This window comes from Thunnus albacares, chromosome 1 (genome assembly GCF_914725855.1).
Source record: "Thunnus albacares chromosome 1, fThuAlb1.1, whole genome shotgun sequence".
Classification (NCBI taxonomy): domain Eukaryota; kingdom Metazoa; phylum Chordata; class Actinopteri; order Scombriformes; family Scombridae; genus Thunnus; species Thunnus albacares.
In genome coordinates, this window is record NC_058106.1 from 14,345,993 (window position 1) to 14,367,240 (window position 21,248).

A 21,248-nucleotide genomic window follows, 5' to 3' on the forward strand; every position below is an offset into this window, starting at 1 on the left:
AAGATTCATTATGACACGCCCACTTTTCAACATTCAAATCAAATTCCTCCCAACGTTACGTCCCACCTGTCTGTCCTGTTTCACTCGGAAATACGTCAGGATATGGAGGTTAGATACTCTCGAAATGCTGTTTCATCTGGACTTTAATTTTCTCTCAATTGATTAATTGACTAATCGTTTTAGCACTATTACAAATATATACCCAAATATTACAATGGTGAGATGCTGGCTTGATATCAGAAATAATGGAGCCACACTTACAGAGCATGAATATGGAGCTAATGTGGTCAATCTGTCACTGTCGGAGACTTAGTGCTGAACTCCACAAGGATCCAGCTCTGTCTGGGCCATGTCAAGCCCTGGCCTGCTGCAGTGTCTTTTATCAGGATATATCCTTTGTGTCTGGATCCAGTTGAAAGGGACTGTACTTTACACCTGGCATCAGAATGTATCTCGAGCGGCCACTTTTGGTCAGATTTCACTTCCTTGGTCCCATGTGATGTTATTTGTAGGAAACTGTGACTTAAGTGAAACAAAAAAGATCACATTTGTTCTCAAGTGTATAGCTAGAGCAGCGCATTGAAACATGCATCAGTGTTATACTGTATGTAACTGGATATTTAGTTATGAATTCTGATCAGATCACCTGAGATACATCTGTAATACTGAGATTATGAACAAGACCTGAGAAAGCACATGTTATTCTAGTAGACAAATGTAAGTCACACATCTTGGCCTGTTGTGTGGCTGCACTGGAGAATCATTTATTTAACTTCCTGTTAATTGAGCTTTTTGCAACTGTAAAACAAAGGTTTAAGTAGTTTTAGATAAAATAATTCTGACAGTTTTATGTAAGAATTTAAAGGTGATGCGAGATAAACTAATGAAAAGACCAGTAAGATTGTACTCTTGTGCTTTATCATTATATGAGATGTGTCTTGTCTTGCCCATTATGTTGTAAATCAAGCTACTGTATATTTTCTGATTTTATTTTACAGACAGTGTGGAAGCTTGTTTTGCATTGTGCTTGTCTGACTGGGTTGTGATTGACAGGAGGTGGGTTGTAGCATAACCACAGAGAACGGTAACTATTTGTGGAAAGTTTTATTCTGTAGATGAAAACATGGAAATCAGTGAGGCCTAAAGTAGAGGAAAGACACCCTCACCTGTCACGTCTCAGCTTTTGCAGTGTGTCTGAATGTGCCCAGCTTGTATAATGGGCAACAGTGAATAGTATCTAGTTGAAAATGTTTACCAGTGGTATCAGGATCAGGTTGTTATCTACACTAAATGAGAAAATTAGGAAAAACAGCTGTTAGGACATGATTAATAATAGAGATACTTGAAATAAGCATCGATCCATAGTTGGAAACGAGTGATTTTACTATTCTAACACACACCTGGAAACAAAATCCACCAATTACCCAAAAACATGACTGGTAATGCTGGATGGTTTGACCTAGGGCTGTAACTAATGATTGTTGTCATTATTGATTAATCTACAGATTATTTCCTCAAGTTGTCGAATCCAAAATCCAAAGATAATTGGTTTATTATCATAGAGGAGAGGAGTATGAAAACCAGAACATATTCACATTTGGGAAGCTAGAACCAGTGATTTTTTTTGCTAAAAAAAAAAAGATTATTTGATTATGAAAATCATTGCTGATTGTTTTTCTGTTGATTGAATAATTAACTAATCACTGCAGCTCTACTTAAATCATACTAATTGGGCAAATTGAATTAATGTTTGCAGGCTTTTTTGTTTGTTTGTTTTTTACGTTTTTCTTTATCAGTTCTGCAATATTCATGATTATGACATTCTCAAGATATTTATACTGTTTATGACAGTTAACCTCTGACTGAAGTCTCTGTGAAATATATTTTCCTCTTCATCTTTTCAACATTTTGATGTCTTTATCAGATCCTTGGTCTCCCAAGTGATCGGTCTTTTCGCTTGTTGAGCATCAGGCGGTTCTTCTTCAACACCCCTCTCATGCTGGCCATGGAGAACTATGATATTACTGTTCTTGTGTTCTGTGATACAGGAGGATGTTTGATCTAAAGGGAAGACGGTCAGTTTGTGGAAATTGATGTTGTGGCTAAGTGACATGACAGAGAAAACACCTTCAAACATACCATGCATTGACTCACACACTCATTAATAATGCACATCAGCATCTACAGTTACAATCAACTGTCCGTTCACTCTTGGTGGTTTGGTGATGGAAATTCCATCAAAAGAAATGAAGCTTTGGTTTGTTTGCATCAATCCACACATGTTTTCTGCAAAATGCTTACAACATGTTGAGTGAATCTAGGTTTTGTATGTGTAGTATTTTTTTTATACTAACATATTACTACTTGAAAGGTTGATTCACATTTTCTCATTTCCCTCCACAATTTACGGCGTGGTGATTTGCAGCTTTGGTGTTGTCTCAGTATCATCGTTGGCAGGATATGCCTGACCTTTGTGGGCTCTCAGGCCACTGTTGGCACTGTCGCACCGCTCTACGGCTATCTCATCTCTCCACGCATACATGCCTAATTTCGCTGGCGGTGAAAAGAGATTTAAAAAAAAAAAAAAAAAAAAAAAGTTCTTCACACTCGAACCTCGATGTTTCCTGAGGCGTCAATCAGCACCCAGATTTGTGTGTGTGATTGAGGCAGAGGACGGAGGGATTTGCAGGCCTGTTTGATGCATCGTTAGCAGTAGCGTTATCCCTTCATTCTCCCTCACTCAGTCTGTTTCTTCTCTTCATCCATCTTCCATTTCTTCTTATTCTTTTACCGCATTCTGCTCCACTCTTCCCATCCCCCTCTGTCTCTTCCTCTCTCTCTCTCTCTCTTTCTGCCTCTCCCTACCCCTCCCCTCCCCTCTCCTCTCTTTTCCTTCAGTATTCTCTCCTCCTCCTCCTCTTTCTCTCTCCATCCTCTCTCTCCCTCAATTCGCTCATCTCCTTGTCAGTCACCTTCCATCTCTTTCCTCTCCTTTCTCTCCCTCTCCTCTCTCTCTGTTTCCTCTCTTCTTCCCCTCTTGTATCACGTATTTGCAACCAAGTCTGCGCACAAAACAATCTTCCAACACTTTTCCGTACTCATAAACCTTACTTGATAGATGAGAGTGAAAGATACAAAGATGTAGAGAGAGGAGAGAGAGAGAGAGAGAAGAGGGACAGAAAAAGGACTCAACAATAGATGGAGACACAGGAATAAACAGATAAAGGAAGAGAGACAGACAGGGATAGGCAGAAACAAAGACAAAGAATGACAGACGGAGATAGAAGAAAGCAGGGTGAGCGAGGAAGCGAGGCAGCCTGGTGGATCCATAATTTCAGACTGATATGATGTTGATTTTATTTTTCTTGTTGGTGTGTGTGTGTCTTGTGACTTTGAGGTGACTTAGCCCATTTATCACCAGACTATCAAGGAGCCTTGTGCGTTTAGTGATGTATGAGCTGTGCTTTTTTTTTTTTCTTTTCTTTTTTGTTGTTGCTTTTAAACCTACTATCCACATGCTCATTCGTTGGAAGATTGTTTGTTTGTTTGTTTGTTTGCGTCTGCTCTGTGTTTGCGCTGGTGTGACCAGAGTCACTACTGATACTGTGTTGAAGGAGGAGGGAGGGGAGGATGGGGGCAATGTTAGCTCCGCCCCCCCCCCCACCCCCCCTCCCCCCCCCCATCCCTCACATATAAATAGGAGCCGAACATAACCTATTCTCACTCAACACTCGCACAGAAGAATGAGATCCTTAAAGCACCTGAAGCCTCACAGCAGGAGGAGCGTGGTGAGTGTATTGGCTCTCGCTCGTAGCATGTTGAGTGGTAGTGTACTGAGGTGGTGGGCAACATGGGTTGATCAGCTGAAAGACAGGTAGGAAAACTGCTACCGGTGATGTCTTGGATTTTTTTTTCTTTGTTTTTAAAGTTGCCACCAGTAGATTTCTTTTTTTTTTCCCCCCTTCGTCATAAATTAAGAATAGTCTTTAATTGTCATTAACTCGTTACTCGCCTGTAGCTTCCAGAAATGTCCTCTTGGAGCTTTTTTTTCCCCAAACTCTTCTCTGATCCTGTTTCACTTCGCAATTTTTTTTTATCTTTCATGCTGCCTGGCTTTCATTTTGTCATTTTTCTTTCTCCCTCTGTCTCTTGGTGTGCTAGCTGCCTCTCCTCTCCTCTCCTCTCCCTCCCTCTTGTCTCTACATATCTTTCTTTCTCTTTCTTCCTCTTGCTCTCTTTTGCCTGCTGCCTCACACTCACCCTCTCACTCTTTCACTCAGCTCTCCCCTCCCTCCCTCTCCAGTGTCTCTCTCTCTCTCTCTCTCTCTCTCTCTCTCTCTCTCACTCTCTCAGCCTTCTTCCTTCCCTCCTGTCTCCCCTCCCCTCCTCTCCCACACCCCCCTTTCTCCTTATCTCTCCTTCACTCTCCCTTTACCTTTCATTTCTCTTTTTTTCTTTTTTCCTCTCCACCCTCCCCTCCACTAGACTCTTGCCTGCTCTAAGCTCTCTCCTCCCTCCCTCCCTTCCTCTGTCTCTGCTTTCCCCCCTCTGTTCTCTCTCTGTTTTTGTCTACTCTCTTGCTTTTCCATTCTTTTTTTGTGTCTTAATCTTTCTCAGTTTTTCTTCTTTTTTCCTCTCCCCTTTGCACTTGTATATATGTGTGTGTGTGTGAGTGTGTGTGTGTAGATCAGTAGGCCATCTAATCCCTCACAACACACACATACACACACACACACACACACACACACAAGCCAAGCCATACATGGTTAGCATGCTGGATTAGGATGGTGTCTCAGTCACCAGATCTAAAAAGGTTTGCTTTTGGACAGTCTTAATGACGGCTCGCTACATGTACCAGAACCATTGACTGGGGAATAGGTTAGTCCCTGTAGGAGGGAATCTTCTCTGGTTTTGTGTATCCTTCACAGTGATGCAATAACACGCTCTTTAAAATCAAAGTCTCCGTTTCTGTCTCTCTCTTTTTCCTTATTTCTCTCTCGACAACCATCTCAAAGAGACACTCTGATTGGATGATGAGCCCCATCACCTTTTTGTCCGTACTGGATCACTATTGATGAAGGACACGTTCTTATTGGAGCACAGTGTGCTGTAGCTCAGTTTTTCTTCCTTTTCATATCAATTTAGTTTGAACTCTATTTAGTTTTTTCAACAGTGATGTTGTGTTCTCGATTGTTTTCGTAGTAGCTTTTCCTAGCCCATTGGTTCCCAGAATGGGGGTCAGGACCAGGCCACTGGATTAATGCAAGGGGCTGCGAGATGAATGGACAGGATAGGGCAACAAAACATATTTCTGACACACAAAATAGTTTTTTTGCAAGCTTTCCACTAATTTTTGCTTTTATTTATTGTGAATTGCTGTGTATTATCTCCTCAGCCTCTAAAAGTTATTCAGATAAAACAAAATAAGTCCTCTTTTGTTTAACTGGTAGACAATGCGACATGTGACGAGTGGTCCCAGCTAGACTTTACATTATTTTAAGGGGCCACAAGCCAAAAAGGTTGGGAATCACTGTCCTAGCCAGTAAGTTAGACCTTAGAAATTGGCTGAAACAACAAAACAGACATTTACCTGAATTCAAGATGATGACAGAGAAGCAATCCATATTTTAATTTACTTCCCTCTGCTATGCCGTGTGGTAGAATGAGTCATAAACTTGATTTGCTGACTATAGAGATAGTATACTCAGATATATATATTGTTCATTGCTTCCTTGCAGTGCTGTGGTCTTGACCGTGTGTGTGTGTCTCTTTCTGTTCCAGGAGGAGGCGAGCCGGCGCCTGGGTAGATGTGAGCCCAAGGTAATGGCCAGGCTGGTGGACATAGGCACACAAACAGATCCAGTTGTTGTGCTGTCCTTGGCCCAGGCCGCCGTGCTAGGTCTCATCTCCCAGAATGAAGTGTTTGGAGCTACCATAGCACCTAACGGCTTCTACACCGGTGAACCCAAAGAATCCCCCGCACCCCCAGTAGACGGAGTCGACTACGAGTACGCAGACCAGCTTATCGGAGCCAACGGAGATTACCTAGGAGACAACTTGGGAGAAGACGGACAGATGCAACCCAGCTGCAGTCAGAGGAGGTGGCAGCAGGGGCCCCCTCAACAACATCCAGACGGGAAAATGGTCGTCCCCGAACGCCACAGCCTCCAAGCCGGTGATGGGACCTCGTCTCATGTGAAAGGGGAAGGGGTGACCTCTGCAATGTCCTCCTGTGTCCACATGCTGAACAACATGGCTCCCAGAGGGGGTTTAGTTCAGGTGGATCCGGCCACCCTCAGAGGCACCAACAAGAACTGTGCAGAATGTGAGCGGGAGGCAACTAACCAACAGCAACCCAACACACACGGACACCCTCCTCCCACCCAGGTGGGGCACAGAGCAGGGGAGCAGGCCCACAGAGGACTGCAGGGCCAGCGCCCTATGGGTGGCCACGGCCGAGGCGTCCGGGAAGATGAAGAAGACGTGGAACACCAGGGGAACAACATGATGAAGCCCTCACAGCAGGACGAAGCCATCAGCAGCTACTTCCAAACTAGTGAAGTAGGCAGCTATGATTCGGCGGAAATGGGCATGGGAGGCGAGTACGAAGACGGCAGCCAGAGTATGATGTGGACGGATGGGAGCTGTGGAGGGCAGCACCAGCAGCCTCAGCAACCCCAACCTCCTCGTCGGCATGGCGGCCGCAGAGTCGACCGACTAGATATCAACATCCAGATTGACGAATCTTACTGCGTAGATGTGGGAGATGGTCTGAAGCGCTGGAAATGCCGCATGTGTGATAAATCGTACACCTCGAAGTACAACCTGGTCACACACATCCTGGGCCACAACGGCATCAAACCACATGCCTGTCCTCATTGCGGGAAGCTCTTCAAACAGCCCAGTCATCTTCAAACCCATCTGTTAACCCACCAAGGTACACGGCCCCACAAGTGCACCGTCTGCAAGAAGGGGTTTACCCAGACCAGCCACCTGAAGCGGCACATGCTCCAACACACGGACGTCAAGCCCTACAGCTGCCGCTTCTGTCGCCGCGGCTTTGCCTATCCTAGCGAGCTGCGAGCACACGAGGTGAAACACGAGCGCGGCCGCTGCCATGTCTGCTCGCAGTGTGGCATGGAGTTCCCCACCTATGCTCACCTCAAACGTCACCAGACCAGCCACCAGGGCCCCCATACCTTCCAGTGCACAGAGTGCAACAAGTCATTCGCCTACCGTAGCCAACTCCAGAATCACCTCCTGAAGCACCAGAGCCCAAGACCTTACACCTGCTCCCAGTGCGGCCTGGAGTTTGTTCAGCTTCACCACCTACGTCAGCACTCGCTCACTCATAAGGTACTGACACCGCCGCCGGACACTTCCGATTCCACCCAAGTTTACTGACCGTTCTAGTTACAGACACACTGTAAATATTACCTGAATAGTTCATTAGACTGTTCAGGGTTTTCTTTTATCATGTAAAAGAGAATGATAAAGGAGACAGAAACGGATCACCAAAAGGAGGCTGTTGTCCAAAGGCCTCACCTCAGTTCATCTTCTGTCCTTTACCCACTAAAATCTGGGTGAAGTAGACAGGTAAGAGCACTTAGCTTGGCAGGCATCCATGCTCTGTGCCTCATGCCTCTGTGTCTTTTTAGAGCTGCAACGATTAGTTGATTCGTCAATTATTCGATTAAATCAATTAGATGGTCAACAGAAAAATAATCAACAAGCAACTAATCAGCAGCTATTTTGATTAATTGATTAATCATTTAAATCATTTTAAAGTAAAAGTGTCAAACATTTTCCAGTCAGTCATTGTGAAGATATGCTGCTTTTTTTAGTCATATGTGAAAGTAAATTGAATATCTTTGGGTTTTGGACTATAGGTCTGATAAACCAGGCAATTATACTGTTTTCAGATGTTATATAGAACAAACAATAATGAAAATAATCGTTAGTTGCAGGCAGCTCTAGGGTCTTTATTTCAGACTTTTGTTATGATGAAAAATTTTATTGGATTTTAAGACTAGAAGCATCTAGAAACAGTAAAATGTACGATTTCAATATATTATAGCAAGACTAAACAGCAGCCAGCCTGAATGTTTGATAAAGTCAAATAAAAAACAAAGATAGGAAAGTTAAGCCTTTTTTGACAAACACTTAAGCATTTAAAAATGATATCCCTACACTTTAAACTTCAGAACACAGGCTTCAGTCTTTGATATCACTAAAAGGCAAATGCTGACGCTACCTCATCAACAATACTAAGGAATTCTTTGCAAGTTTTTTCATCTGTATAAGGTTTTTATCAACATGCTAACAGGTAAAGAACATTATATTTTACATGCAGTTCCCCTGAGTATGGTTACAGTTATTAAGTTCATCCATATGTCTTCAGGCTGCATTTTTGAGTGAATCATCTTCCCTTCAGATGTTTGCATTAGATAAAGCAGAGAAACTGTAGAATAGATATGTCAATCCAATGTTGCATTTTAACAAGGATTTGATGCTGTGCATCCACAATATAAGGCGTCTTCCTCATGGCCATCCTCGTGTAAATGAGATGTCTGTAATTGCTCAGTGCCCCCTGCCTGTTCTACACATGTACATGCTAATTACTCTCTCTCTCTCTCTCACACACACACGCACACACACACATACATATACACAGACATACAGGTGAGGAACAGCGGGATGAGGAGGCCCAGATATCACAGTTCATTTCATATAAGCACAGCACCATCTTTTTCTATGTTATTGATTCTTGATGATTCTAAAATATGCAACATATGACATCTTAGCCTTTCCCTGAATCAACCCCCCAATCATTTCGCCTTTTGAATGAGGCCATGTTTGGAAATTGCCAGAGTCTAACTTCATACAGATAGATGCAGGGATAGAAAGATCTGGGGCAGTATTTATAAAGTTTCCTAGTACAAAAAGTTGCTCCGAGTGATGAAAATCTAAGAAAAATCTCAGAATTATGACATTTTCTAAGAAAGACTAAATCCTGGTCTGAGATCCTGGTGAAGATAAAACTTATTCACAAAGCATCTTAACCCTTAAGAGAGCTCCTAAGGTAAAAAATTGTTAGGAGTAAGGAGGAGGACTTTTAAGAGGCTTAAGAGTTTCTTAAGCAGAGGAGAAAATGGCGGAAAGACAAAGAGGAAGGATAAATATTCTCCAAGCGCTGAATGACAGTGACTTAATGAAATGCTACAGAATAGATCATGCACGGATAATGTTCGAGGTTGATCTCATTAGACATACGCTCATATCTCCCATCCAAGACAATAACACTATAACACCAGAAATTAAAGTGATCACAACACTTAAGATATTTGGCAACTGAAATAATATGGAATTTGCAGACAGCTGGAAAAAAAAAAGATTTATATGCCAACCAACGCCACTACTCATATAGACTGGCCAGCAATCACAGAAATTAATGAAAGCTGAGCCATTTTTTCCTCTTTAATATCAAATAGATTAAGTACTAAAATGACCAGCATGGTAAATAAATGTAAGAAAATAAATGTAACAACTATCAGCATGTGAATGGGCTGTTGCACAAGTAGGCCTGTGTTTTCAAACATTTCATAGGCTACTTTTAAAGAATGGCTCACAATTTATTCAACAGATTTTCATTACATAAAAAGAGTATTTATAATTACACAATGTCTTAATAGAGACTAAATTCTATGATTAGGCCTATCGATTTCACTGTCATTATATGCCCATTATCACTAAGAGTGCATTTTTCTTTCTTTTTCTTTTTCTCTTTTTTTTTTTTTTTTGGATCAACCAATCACATATTTTAAAAGAATGAGTCATATCTAGCAACGGGGTCAGCCACACCTCCTCACCAAAGTAACAGTTTTTGTCCCTTCCTTGCTTAGAGTTGCACTGAGACGTTTCCTAAATCACTTCTAAGCTGGGACTCCTTTGCTAGAAATTTTTAGGCCCAATTAAGAGCTCTCTGAGAGTCTCCTCAGAATGTTTGTGAATACGACCCTTGTTCATTTTGACTACTTTCTAATAGAAAACACACAGTGACAAATAAAAAATGCTTCATTACAAAGGGTTTACTTAAATTTTATTACTTTTAGGGGAACAAAAATTCCGGAAATGGGAGAGATAACATGTACAAACAGCAGTCTGTATTCAAAGAGGAGTGAGAATGTTCTCCTTTGTGGCTTGTTTTCACTGTCATTGAGCCTGTTGACTGCTCCCCCTGGTGGCCAACAACATCAAACCCTGTCTGTTGTGCAGACGGTGGGTGGACTGACAGCCTGCCAGATTTGTCTGGTTATACAAACACTGTCTCTCGACCTACTCGTGACCTGTAATACATATTTGTTCTTCCCAATAACCCAGAATCCAGTCATTCAGTCCCACTTTGTGTACTGAGAGCGCTGCAGCTCATTCATTTAGACAAGCCTCAAGGCTGTGGATGTTGTGAATTGTTTACTCTTGTGACCTAATTCTCAATGTTTATACATTTCCTGTGGCATGTGGCTGAGAATATTACAGGAGCAAAGTAAGGATGGCTGGACAGGGCTTTTACTCTTGGGTCAGCTAAAATTTAACAAATCAAAACAAATCTACCACCAGCATCCCAGAGAATCGGTCGCTTTGCAAATATAACACAATGTACATGCATTTCATTACATGACATGCTAAAACAGTCCACTAGTTTCTCATTTTGAGTAGAAAACATGGCAAGGAAATGAGTGATACGTTTGTTTGGTTGACCCCTTCTTTCTGTTTGGACTCTGCAGGGGATGAAAGGCCACAAGTGTGACGTGTGTTCCCGAGAGTTCACCCTGTCTGCCAACCTGAAGAGGCACATGCTCATCCACAACAGCGTGCGGCCGTTCCAGTGTCACGTCTGCTTCAAGAGCTTCATCCAGAAACAGACCCTCAAGACCCACATGATTGTCCACCTGCCTGTGAAGCCATTCAAATGCAAGGTAATTGAACCTGATTCATTTTAAAAAGTAGTAGACTACTTCAAAGTCTATACTTGACTTTGCTGTATATGTCTGTGCTCATCAATGTCAACATTTTTGGTTATTTTTGTTGTTATCCAGGTATGTGGAAAGTCTTTCAACAGAATGTACAACCTGCTGGGCCACATGCATCTCCATGCTGGCAGTAAGCCCTTCAAGTGTCCTTACTGCACCAGTAAGTTCAACCTGAAGGGGAACCTCAGCAGGCACATGAAGGTTAAACATGGAATGGACGTATCACCAGAAGGACAAGGTGAGGCTCGCTGCACATATTATCACTTTTTTTTTTCTCTATTCAACCTTTATTTTTCCAGAAAAGTAGCTTCCTCACTTATTTTTACCACCGACATTTTCCCTGTTTGTAATCAAATTTCAATTGTAATGTTAATTCTGAAAGTTATATTTAACACTAACGTTAATGTTTGTGAATACGGTCCAAGATCCTCAGTACGGACACAAAAATGGGCCTGAATATGTCAATATCCTGAGGCGAGTCATGCTCAGCCCAAGTTGCTGACCTAAACCAAACCCTGTTTTATAATATGTGCTATTATATTTCCCAGACATGATGACAGCAGAGCAAACTCGTTTTTATGAAAAGAATATTTATTGGAAATTTCACAAAAGGTTGGAAGATACAATCAGCATGTGATTTTATTTTTGTTGTTGCTTTTTATGTAAGCTACAGTCCTGCCAAAGGCTTGTTGTTTGCCGCATTTTTGTGTTGGTTTCTCCATTTTCTCTTGCTGATTTGTGCTTTTTCACTTATTGTTATTTCTCTTATTCTTACTTATTATTTTCACTCAGTGTTATTGGAACTTATTGAAATACAATATGAGTAGTACAATACAAGAGCCCGCAGGCATCAAAACAACAGACAAACCAGATATATTAACTCTTTGACTTGTTGAATCCTTTCTTTCATTTTGCCTCATTAAGTTTTATTTACTGATTTATTATTTTTACATTTACTGCCATATAGCAGAAATGTCTTAAGGGTTTTGTAGCACAGTCCTATGAAATGTTTAATTTTTTTAAGTTGGCAAGATCTCCTATGATGGGCGTTGGTCCCAGGAATTTCCTTACACTAATGGTAACTTTGGAAATGTGCTTTATAACCCCTTTTTTATTTTATTTTCCAGAAGTTCTTCCAGAAATGGAAAGCCAGGGGGAATATGAAGGACAGAACTTCAGCTTTACATCACCAGACAATATGGACAATGGTGGCTCCCAGAACCTCACTAAACTCACTACAGCAAATATGGAGGACATGGAGGAGTATTACAATTTTGGGAAGGATACAAGCAGCTACACTACACCTTGAGTGGTGATGGACCGGAGAACATGTTTTGTTTTTTTTGAAGGCAGAAGGAAGTAACAGAGTTGTTGTCAAGGCTTTGGAAGACACTAGGGAAGGGGGTTTTCTTTAAGTTTTGGCCTACTTCCAGAAGAGCCAGAACTGTCCGACTCTGATGGGAGGCCAGGAAGGAGACGCACTTCAAAGTAGACGTTTCAGCTCTGTGGCTGATAGCAGAGACACTGAAACTGTTGACATGGTCTGGAGCTCCTTTTCTGGGATTACTATGCCACCGACTCAAAGACTCTCTCTGGCGGACAGTCAAATCTGTATGTTGTGTGTATGTATCAGCTATTTGGGGGAAAAAAAGAAAAACGTTGCAGTTGCAGAGCCATCAGTTACATTTGATGTGATAGAAATTTGTTTACCATTATGCCATTTTTTTTCATTCACGACCAATGTATGCCCTTATATTTTTGACTGAAAGTGCCAGCTAGATACATTTGCAACTAAGCTTCCACCGTGTCAGCTATTTACTCACTGTATATTGAACTTTTGATACATAGTCACAACATATTCATAGGTTTGAATGCTCTTACTTAACAATTCCTAATTGTATTTACCCTTTCCTGCCCAGCCCTCAGTTTAAACAGGCCGGTCTGTCAATGCGTGTGTGTGCTTTTGCACAGGACATTGTAGCCTCTTTCATGCCAGGGCATTTACTACCAAAGTTGCTACTGTCCCATGTCAGCTGATACCAGAAAACAATGCATCCGACATGTAAAGCCCTCTCACTGTACAAATGATTCTGCAACATGCAGTATGTTTACCCACCGTTTTGTTTCACATGGTTTAGCTTTACATGAATAATCTATCCCGTGTAGTGAATATACTGCTCTAGTTTTTGAATTACTGAGTGAACAATACAAAGCACTTTTTCATTGAGACCTGTCATTTTTCTGTGAAGGCTGTCTTCAGTAAGAGTGAACTCAATTCGCCTCAAGCAGAAGAACTGGGGGAAATGAGATGGTAGAATCTTCCAGACCCCCCAAAATGGCAATATTATTAAACACAAACAAGATATGCTTTCTCAGTAGGTTTTTTGTAAACTGCAGTTTTCTTGATATGGATATTTGACAGTTGTCAGTTCAAATGCGAATTGAAGAATGAGCAGTTTGTGCAGAGAATCAGCAGTTTGGGTTGTTTGTTGTTTGTAGTTTCAGCACTCTTAAATCCAGGGCTGTTTTCACTTCACTTTCAATTCAAATAATTCAGAAAGATATATTCCTCCCTCAAGGGAAAAAACATTAAAAGTGGATATAAAATCCATTCTGGAGATTAAAAAGATGAGTGCTGTGTCACTAGCAAATTATTTGGAGGTTGTAGTTACATTTTGAAATGATTGAATTGAAAATGGACTGACGGTGGTCCTGGTGTTCATAATTCTGTTTTGGGGAAGACAGTCAGCTCCCCCTGTCCTGCCATGCAGGTCAGCCTTGATATGCACACTAAACCAGAGGAATGGTCTACTAGTTCTTTTTTGAGATGAGGAATATCAAACTGAGACCTCATGGAAATTGACCATGAATTATTTAATAAAGGTTCTCTAGTTTAAATGATGGAGACTGGTGTTTTAATCTGTCACTGTGTGGGGGGTAATTCTGAGTTGAATGGGGATATATATATATATATATATATATATATATATATATATATATATTTATTTATTTATTTATTTATTTATTTATTTTTTTTTTTTTTGGTTCTTTTCTTTAGCCACACTAGAGGCATATGGCAATGTCCCTCCATACACAACTTTGGTCCAGATTATTGAATGGATTGGCATGAGGATGAGGATGGTCATCCGAGGATGAAGCCTCCTGACTTTGGTGATCCGCAGACATTTCCTCTAGCGCCACCATGAGGTTCACATATGTGGGTTTCAATGAAATGTCTCTGTGGTTCAGAAATTCATGTTCCCCTCTGAGTGAATATTAATAGCTTTGGTGATCCCTTAACTAAACATCTAGCACCATCATCAAGTCAAAAATGTATTATGACCAAACACCTGCAGAACTAATGACATTATCCATCAGCCTTATTTGCAAATGTTGGCATGCTATCATGATAAACTAAGATGATGAACATGGTAAATATTATAGCAGATAAACATCAGCATGTAAGCATGTTGGCATGCTAACATTAGCATTTCTCTTAGTCTTGTTTTAAATGGTTTTATGCAGTCAGCTGACATAGTGTCTTGAGTCAGGACACATTGCCTGTTGTGGGAAGAAAACTGGGGCTTATACTTCCATAGGAAATCACTTCTCAGGACCTGATCATTTTGCACAGAGATATAACTCTTTTTATGGCTGCAGATCATATTAAGTGGGGGGTTCTTTAGCATTTAGAAGTTCCAGCAGAACGTTCACCCAGGATAAAATTTAGGAAAAAAAAAAAAAAAAAGGTAATCTAAATGCTAATTTATGGTCATTTTTGATGGAGGCACCTTGTTCATCTTCTTAGACTTTTCAGTGATTGGGAGGGAGAGACATATTCCTTGGTCCTCTGTAATAAAGTTAATCGATCTGTCAAGACTTTGAGTCCCATATGCTTTAGACTGAGAGTGAACAATAAAATAACAAGATATCAAACTAAGCATTGTTCCATCAGTGTTAGATAGCCAGATCTGTGCAGATTGTATTCACATATACTTACTATATGTGTTTTCTTTTAATCTACATTGATAAGCTATAAGTTGTTATATGAGACAACATAATGAGAATCAGGTAATTTAGATGAACACTGCTGGAAAGTCAATTCAGGTAATCTGTGATGGCACCTTACCTGACATGATCTGAATCGTCTACCGTGAGCCTCAGTTATTCTTCATTACACACAGACTGGATCAATAATAATCTGCTGACACAATTTAGCCCATGATCAATTTCAGACAAGAATGGTGTAAAGTTTAAACTGGGGCATTGTTGCAGAATGAACTTTAATATTCCATAGAGGACATGGCTTGTCGACCGTGATCATGTCGACATCTGCTGGTGATACAATGTAGGTGCCTCCACAGCAAAGAGCTTCGCCAGACCTCCCATCAGGTCTGGCCCCCTGCTGGTGCAAATGCTGCTCACTGTCATGCACTGGCTGGTGCATATGATGCCTCCTAAATGAGCAGACAGCACTGCATGATTGCACTACTGGGCAGAAGCTTATATGAGCAAGTGTATGAAATTAAAATGTGAAATGAATTTGTATGTGGATGGCATTTACTATTAGTGATTCTGACTGCCACATCTGGATTGGCCAATGTAAGGTTACCTCTTATAGCACCCCCTGGAGGAGTTGTGTATGTAACACTGGTTCAACAGGAAAGGGTTCAAATTCAGATTGTTGTAATAAATGCGTCCTTCTTCTCAGCCAGAGTTTGATAAACTGAAACCAAAAATGTTTCTCCACTCCTTTACTTATCATTAAAACCCGAAGAACTTGATTATCATAGAGTGGTTTTTAACCACACCCAAAATGTTTCTGTACAGCCTGTGTTGATATGTGTTTTACTGAGTGTTGCACTAAAAACAATGTTTCTGCAGAAAAAGACAACTCCACACTGCTTGTCATTAAGTGATTAGCTTTTGCTTTTTTATATTCATGCTTATAGAGCAATACATGGCATTACTGTCATTTTTTGTACATACAGATTCCTAAAGATACCTTTTAATTGAATGCAAAAATAGAAACTTCCTTGAAATGGCCATTATAAGTTACTATTAGCAATAATATTACTGTTATTTATACAGTACAATCACTCAATTTATTAATATCAAAAAGGACCGTTGGCAAAAGCAAAGGTGGAGGAACACAAGCTACTGTACACAAGATACTCTATAAGTGATCTATACAAATAGGAAAATGGCACATAAATAGTAAACTTGTTTCCTTCAAAACTGGATACAAAGGTTGATACAAACAACAGGTAAAAACGAGTGAAAAATCTACAGACAGGGTTTGTCTGTACATTGGCACGTGTGTCTTCTGATCATTCTTCATTTTCCCAGAGCTTTGTCCAGGTTGGTCTTGATGGCATCTAGGAAGTCTGATGTGTTGACATAATGTTCATTCAGCTTGCAGCTGCAAGATCACGGAGCAGAGGTGAGACATATGATAAAATATACCATCTGTCCTTTATATAGTTTCCTGAAATCAACTATACACATACAACATACACTTGGCATGACTCAGGGATCTGAATATGTAAACTCACTTGGCCAAACCGTGGATGCAGCCTGCGAGGTCTTTGGTCATCACACCATTTTCCACAGTTTCCACACAGACTTTTTCTAACGTCTGGGAGAACCTGGAGAGCGACAATGCAGGGTGACAACTCAATATGATGCAATATTTCACAAACATATATGTCACATGAGTGAATGACACTTGCTAATCAGAAAACATACTTCATCAGATCAGGATTTCCATCCAGTGTGCCTCTGTGCTCCAGTCCTCTGGTCCAAGCAAAGATGCTGGCAATTGGGTTTGTACTGGTTGGTCTTCCCTACAATGCAAGAACACAGTTACTGAAAATTTAACATGACTTTTTGCATTCTGGTCTATTTTGTTATTGTGCAGGGAGACAATCATATCTCTTACTCATGTACCACAGATTTCATTGTGTGACTGTTCAACATTGGTGTAAAATGATGAGTCTAAAAAGAGTCTCTTATTGTTTGATTTGACTAGCACCAAAACCTGCCTTTTACTGTGTCGATCACTGAAAATTTCCAGTTTTTAAACTCCATTTAAACTGTGCTGAAGATATCACAAAAAAATATTGATGCATAAAATATGACTCAGTTTTTCTTCCAGTAATTTGGATCAGTTGAAAAACAAGATACAAACAAAAAATTAAACAAAATAAAATAAAATTCACACCAATTCTTCTGCCCGCTCTTTAATTTTCTTGCACTTTTCAAAACTGTGTGTAAGTCAAAGAGAAGTTCAAACTGGGTGTGGTTTGATTTTTCTGATGTTTTGAAGTTGCTCACTTAATTACTCTGTTAATACTTGCAGCTGAATACAGATCAAACTCTATAACTTTTTCAGTGAACTTTATATTTCAATGCACTTCTATCGTTTGATGAACTCAGTTTGAACAGTTTCCATGTTGGATGGGTTTGCACTGACTTCAAACATTAAGAGACTGCTTGCAAAACAAAAAGTGGAGAATCCCACAAAACTGAGTAAAGAGAAAATGCCTGAATAAGCAAATTTGAGTGACAGTTGGTATTTGGCATATTCATTGCAATTTACAGCTCTTAACCCTCACAACTTAAATTGTGACTCTACACTACCCCAACAACAAGTCCTATCCTTGAAACAGTCCCTTGAAAAAGTAGGGTCTGACTAAAATGTCCCTCATTTTGCAAACATTTCCACATTTTTGAGGTATAAAACTCTATAAACTATAGAACAGGAGCACACACACACACACAAACAGTTTTCTTTCCTCATAAAGTAAAAACACTTGCAGCAGTGTGACCTGGTGACTCTTACCCTCTGGTGTTCACGGTAGTGCCTGGTGACGGTGCCATGGGCAGCCTCAGCCTCAATAGTCTTACCGTCAGGACACACCAGTACTGATGCCATGAGACCCAGAGAGCCAAAACCTGGATACAACACAGACAAACAAGCCATTAAAGGGTAATCCCATGATAAGAATAAGCCCAAACAATAGCAATGGACTTTATATATTGTATCACCTCCTGACATTATCTTCATGGCCAGAACATGCAGTAAAAGTACTCTTACCCTGAGCCAGAATGTCTGACTGCACATCTCCATCATAATTCTTGCAGGCCCAAACAAATCCTCCTGAAGACTTCAGGACCTGGGCCACCATGTCGTCAATGAGACGGTGCTCGTACCAGATCTTCAGCTTGTCAAACTCTGGTTTGTACGTCCTGAGGGAGACAGAATAATGAAACTGTCACCATAACATTATTTTCATACACTATAACTGGAGACAGTGCATTGTTTGTTCATCTGGTTTTATCACGTGAAATTTTGAATTAGCCTGCTGAAAAGTTTTGTTGTTTTTTTTTTTAATAAAACAATTAACTTCACAAAGGCTCAGTTGTCCTTGTTTAGAATCTTACTTCTCAAAGATTTCCTGGAAGATGTCTTTGAAGCGCCCGTCGTAGGCCTTGAGGATGGTATTCTTAGTGCTCATGTATAGAGGCCACCTCTTCTGAATGGCATACTGGAAGCAGCTGTGAGCAAACCCACTGATGGACTGTATGAAGAAAATATGAAGGTCCAGAATTTAAACGGAAGAAATCACATCACAGAAACCAAAATTATCTTAAACAAATTATGTTAATCTATGCTTGTATTATCCCATTTAAATAAATCTATAAACAAACTTATTCTTACCTCATCAGTGTTGTACATTCCCATCGCACAGCCCCCAGCAGGAAAGTCAAACACCTCCCACTCCTTCTGCTTGCTTCCATCGTTTGGAGAAAACACAATCTTGAACTTGCCAGGCTGGTCAACAACAAAGTCTGTGGCCCTGTACTGTGAGATTAAACATCAAACCTGGTAAACCAGATTGTTCTTTGATCCGTTTGGCTTTGAAAAAAGTGAACACCACATTTGCATTTTTTACCTGATCGCCAAAAGCATGTCTGCCGATTGTTATTGGTTGTGTCCAACCAGGAACAAGACGGGGAATGTTTTTACAAAGGATTGGCTCACGGAAAACTGTGCCGCCCAAGATGTTCCTGATGGTTCCATTTGGACTCTTCCACATCTTCTTTAGCTTAAACTCTGAGAAAAACAACAAAAGCATTTGCAGCTGAGGACCCAGCACAGTTTCAGTCTTTAACCATAGCTAAGATAACCAACTCATAAAGAAACAAAATGATTATCATTACATGTGCTGTTATTTACACGCTCACATAGATACAACTCTTACTGTTTATACTGGTTAAAAAGGAAATATTACATAATCCCAAACATTTGAAAAAAGCTGCTTAAATTCAATACATCAAACTTACCCTCAACTCTGGCCTCATCAGGGGTGATGGTGGCACACTTGACAGCCACGTTGTACTTCAGAGTCGCAAGTGCAGAGTCAATGGTGACCTGGTCATCCGTCTGGTCGCGGTACGGCAGACCGAGGTCAAAGTACTTCAGCTCAACATCCACGTTGGAAAGGATGAGCTGAACATGTACAAAAGACATTTGTCTGAGCACAGTGCTGCACAACGACCACAAAATCACACACAGTTTCTGTGATTTAATGTGCCAGTAAAACTATATATTCTATATATAAAAATATATTCTATTCTGATCTGTTTTGTCCTGCACAATCTCCTCATGAAAACCTAATTTCCTTTTGAGTTTGTCATCCGGGATCACAGGCTCAAGAAAAAATATACCATGAATCCACTTTGAATGAATCAATTTTGATTGTGAATACAAGAAACATCCTTGAAATTTCTAATAATTAAAGGCTATCTATTGTTTTTTTATTAGTGAAAAGTCAGTCCTGCAGGCTTTTACCTTCTCTTTGATGAACTCCCATATGATGCGAGTCATCTCATCTCCGTCCATCTCCACCACCGGCTGGGCCACCTTGATTCGCTTCGTGGCATCTGTGAAATGTTTAAATTGATTTTCATGCCTTAATGTGTTTGTCAGTTTGTCGTCTAATTAAAATTCATTTAGCTGAAATTTCAAACGGTCATAATTTGCATGTTGACCTTGGTTTAGACTGAATACACCTATACAAATCAAGCAAAATGCTAAAATTACTACATAGTACACACATCTCACCTGTAACACTTGTCTGATGAAGCACAATAAATATTTCTTTTACCACTCAGATAAGCAGAGTTTATTCTTAATGAGACAATGAAACTCAGGCAGCTGCCAGGTTTTCTGACCTTAGGATTATAGGACTGATTTGATAGCAGTTATTACCTGTCCAGCCTTTTTTTGGTCCTGACAGCACGTGGACTCACATGTCAAGACAGACTACTCAAATAATAATTTTTATTATCATTCTTGCTACAGAGTGGATTATCATTCCTTTTTCAGGATCTGGTATGTATATACTTCCTACACAACATTCAATGAAATAAGAAACACTTACTTAGTTTTTCAGATTTCAAAGAGCTTAATGATCTCTCAACATTAAAAATAATCCTAGGAGAAGGAGACAGGACCCAATATCTATCAACATGCCACAACCTGAGGGTCACAATGACCTAGACACAGATACACTGTCACATACTGTTTGTTATCTAAAACAACACACAACCAAATGATCATCACTTTAATGTTACGAACCTCGCTGAAAATGAATGGATGTTTTGATCGGAGGCTGACTTACAGTTCCTCTGTTGCAGTCTGTGATGATGGCAGCCGGCGGCCGGTGACAGTACAGCGGCTACACTTCTCGACCCCGTGGTCAGAGCCTTCAGGTAACCCGCCATGTTTACAGGGGATTGATTACTGACACGTACGAGGCCGTTCAGACTGTACCGTCTTTTCTTATCAATGAATTACAGGTCGCCATGGAGCCCAGACGTAGGCTCTAATAAATTCCACCCACGTCAGCGTGGATAGAGCACGTTTCACGCTGATTGGTCCGCGGGAGAAGCGCCGGGCCAATCAGAGCGAAGCGTTCTTGTTGAATAGCTTCCAATGGGTTCAGTGTGGGTTCAAGTCGGTTCAAGTTCACTTCAACTGTCCTTCCTCTGTCAATGGAAGAGTGTATTTTTTATGTCTTTATTTAACTAGTCTGTTGTTTAATTTATTTTACGTATTCATATTTTATTCATTGTTATTTTTCTTTTTTTCTTTCTATTTCTTGTGTATTGTTTGTGATCCCCCTGGCATTTTGTTCACAAGAATATATG

General features: G+C 40.5%; 2 protein-coding genes across 4 annotated transcripts in view; one reads left to right on the forward strand and one right to left on the reverse strand.

The window, feature by feature from the left end:
• Window positions 1–13,931, forward strand: part of LOC122973701 (zinc finger protein 710-like) — a 28,697-nt gene extending 14,766 nt beyond the window's left edge. Inside the window, exons 1-5 of one of the 2 annotated variants that reach the window (XM_044341448.1) lie at window positions 3,729–3,788; window positions 5,782–7,356; window positions 10,785–10,976; window positions 11,097–11,268; window positions 12,158–13,931. In XM_044341448.1, the coding sequence (XP_044197383.1) occupies window positions 3,744–3,788; window positions 5,782–7,356; window positions 10,785–10,976; window positions 11,097–11,268; window positions 12,158–12,339 (2,166 nt within the window). In that variant the 5' untranslated portion in view covers window positions 3,729–3,743 and the 3' untranslated portion in view covers window positions 12,340–13,931. Of the gene's footprint in view, window positions 1–3,728; window positions 3,789–5,781; window positions 7,357–10,784; window positions 10,977–11,096; window positions 11,269–12,157 lie in introns of those variants that run through there. The other variant, XM_044341520.1, reaches the window with a different exon arrangement.
• Window positions 13,932–15,938: 2,007 nt separating this feature from the next.
• LOC122973913 (isocitrate dehydrogenase [NADP], mitochondrial) lies at window positions 15,939–21,068 on the reverse strand. 2 transcript variants are annotated; one of them, XM_044341748.1, is made up of 11 exons: window positions 20,720–21,068; window positions 19,888–19,979; window positions 19,380–19,545; window positions 18,989–19,149; window positions 18,754–18,897; window positions 18,477–18,613; window positions 18,130–18,281; window positions 17,875–17,987; window positions 16,779–16,876; window positions 16,586–16,678; window positions 15,939–16,452 (listed from the first exon to the last, which is right to left on the reverse strand). In XM_044341748.1, the coding sequence occupies exons 1-11, from the start codon at window positions 20,820–20,822 to the stop codon at window positions 16,368–16,370; spliced, it is 1,344 nt and encodes a 447-aa protein (XP_044197683.1). In that variant the 5' UTR covers window positions 20,823–21,068; the 3' UTR covers window positions 15,939–16,367. The 2 variants fall into 2 exon arrangements, with proteins under 2 accessions (XP_044197683.1, XP_044197753.1); XM_044341818.1 differs by having other exon boundaries at window positions 20,677–20,810.
• Window positions 21,069–21,248: the final 180 nt, after the last annotated feature.

Coding starts and splice junctions, on each gene's coding strand:
- LOC122973913 (XM_044341748.1), bottom strand. CDS start 20,822: ATGGCGGGTTACCTGAAGGCTCTGACCACGGGGTCGAGAAGTGTAGCC. Junction 19,980..20,719: donor CAGACTGCAACAGAGGAACT/GTAAGTCAGCCT, acceptor AACATTTCACAG/ATGCCACGAAGCGAATCAAG. Junction 19,150..19,379: donor TGATGAGGCCAGAGTTGAGG/GTAAGTTTGATG, acceptor TGTTTTTCTCAG/AGTTTAAGCTAAAGAAGATG.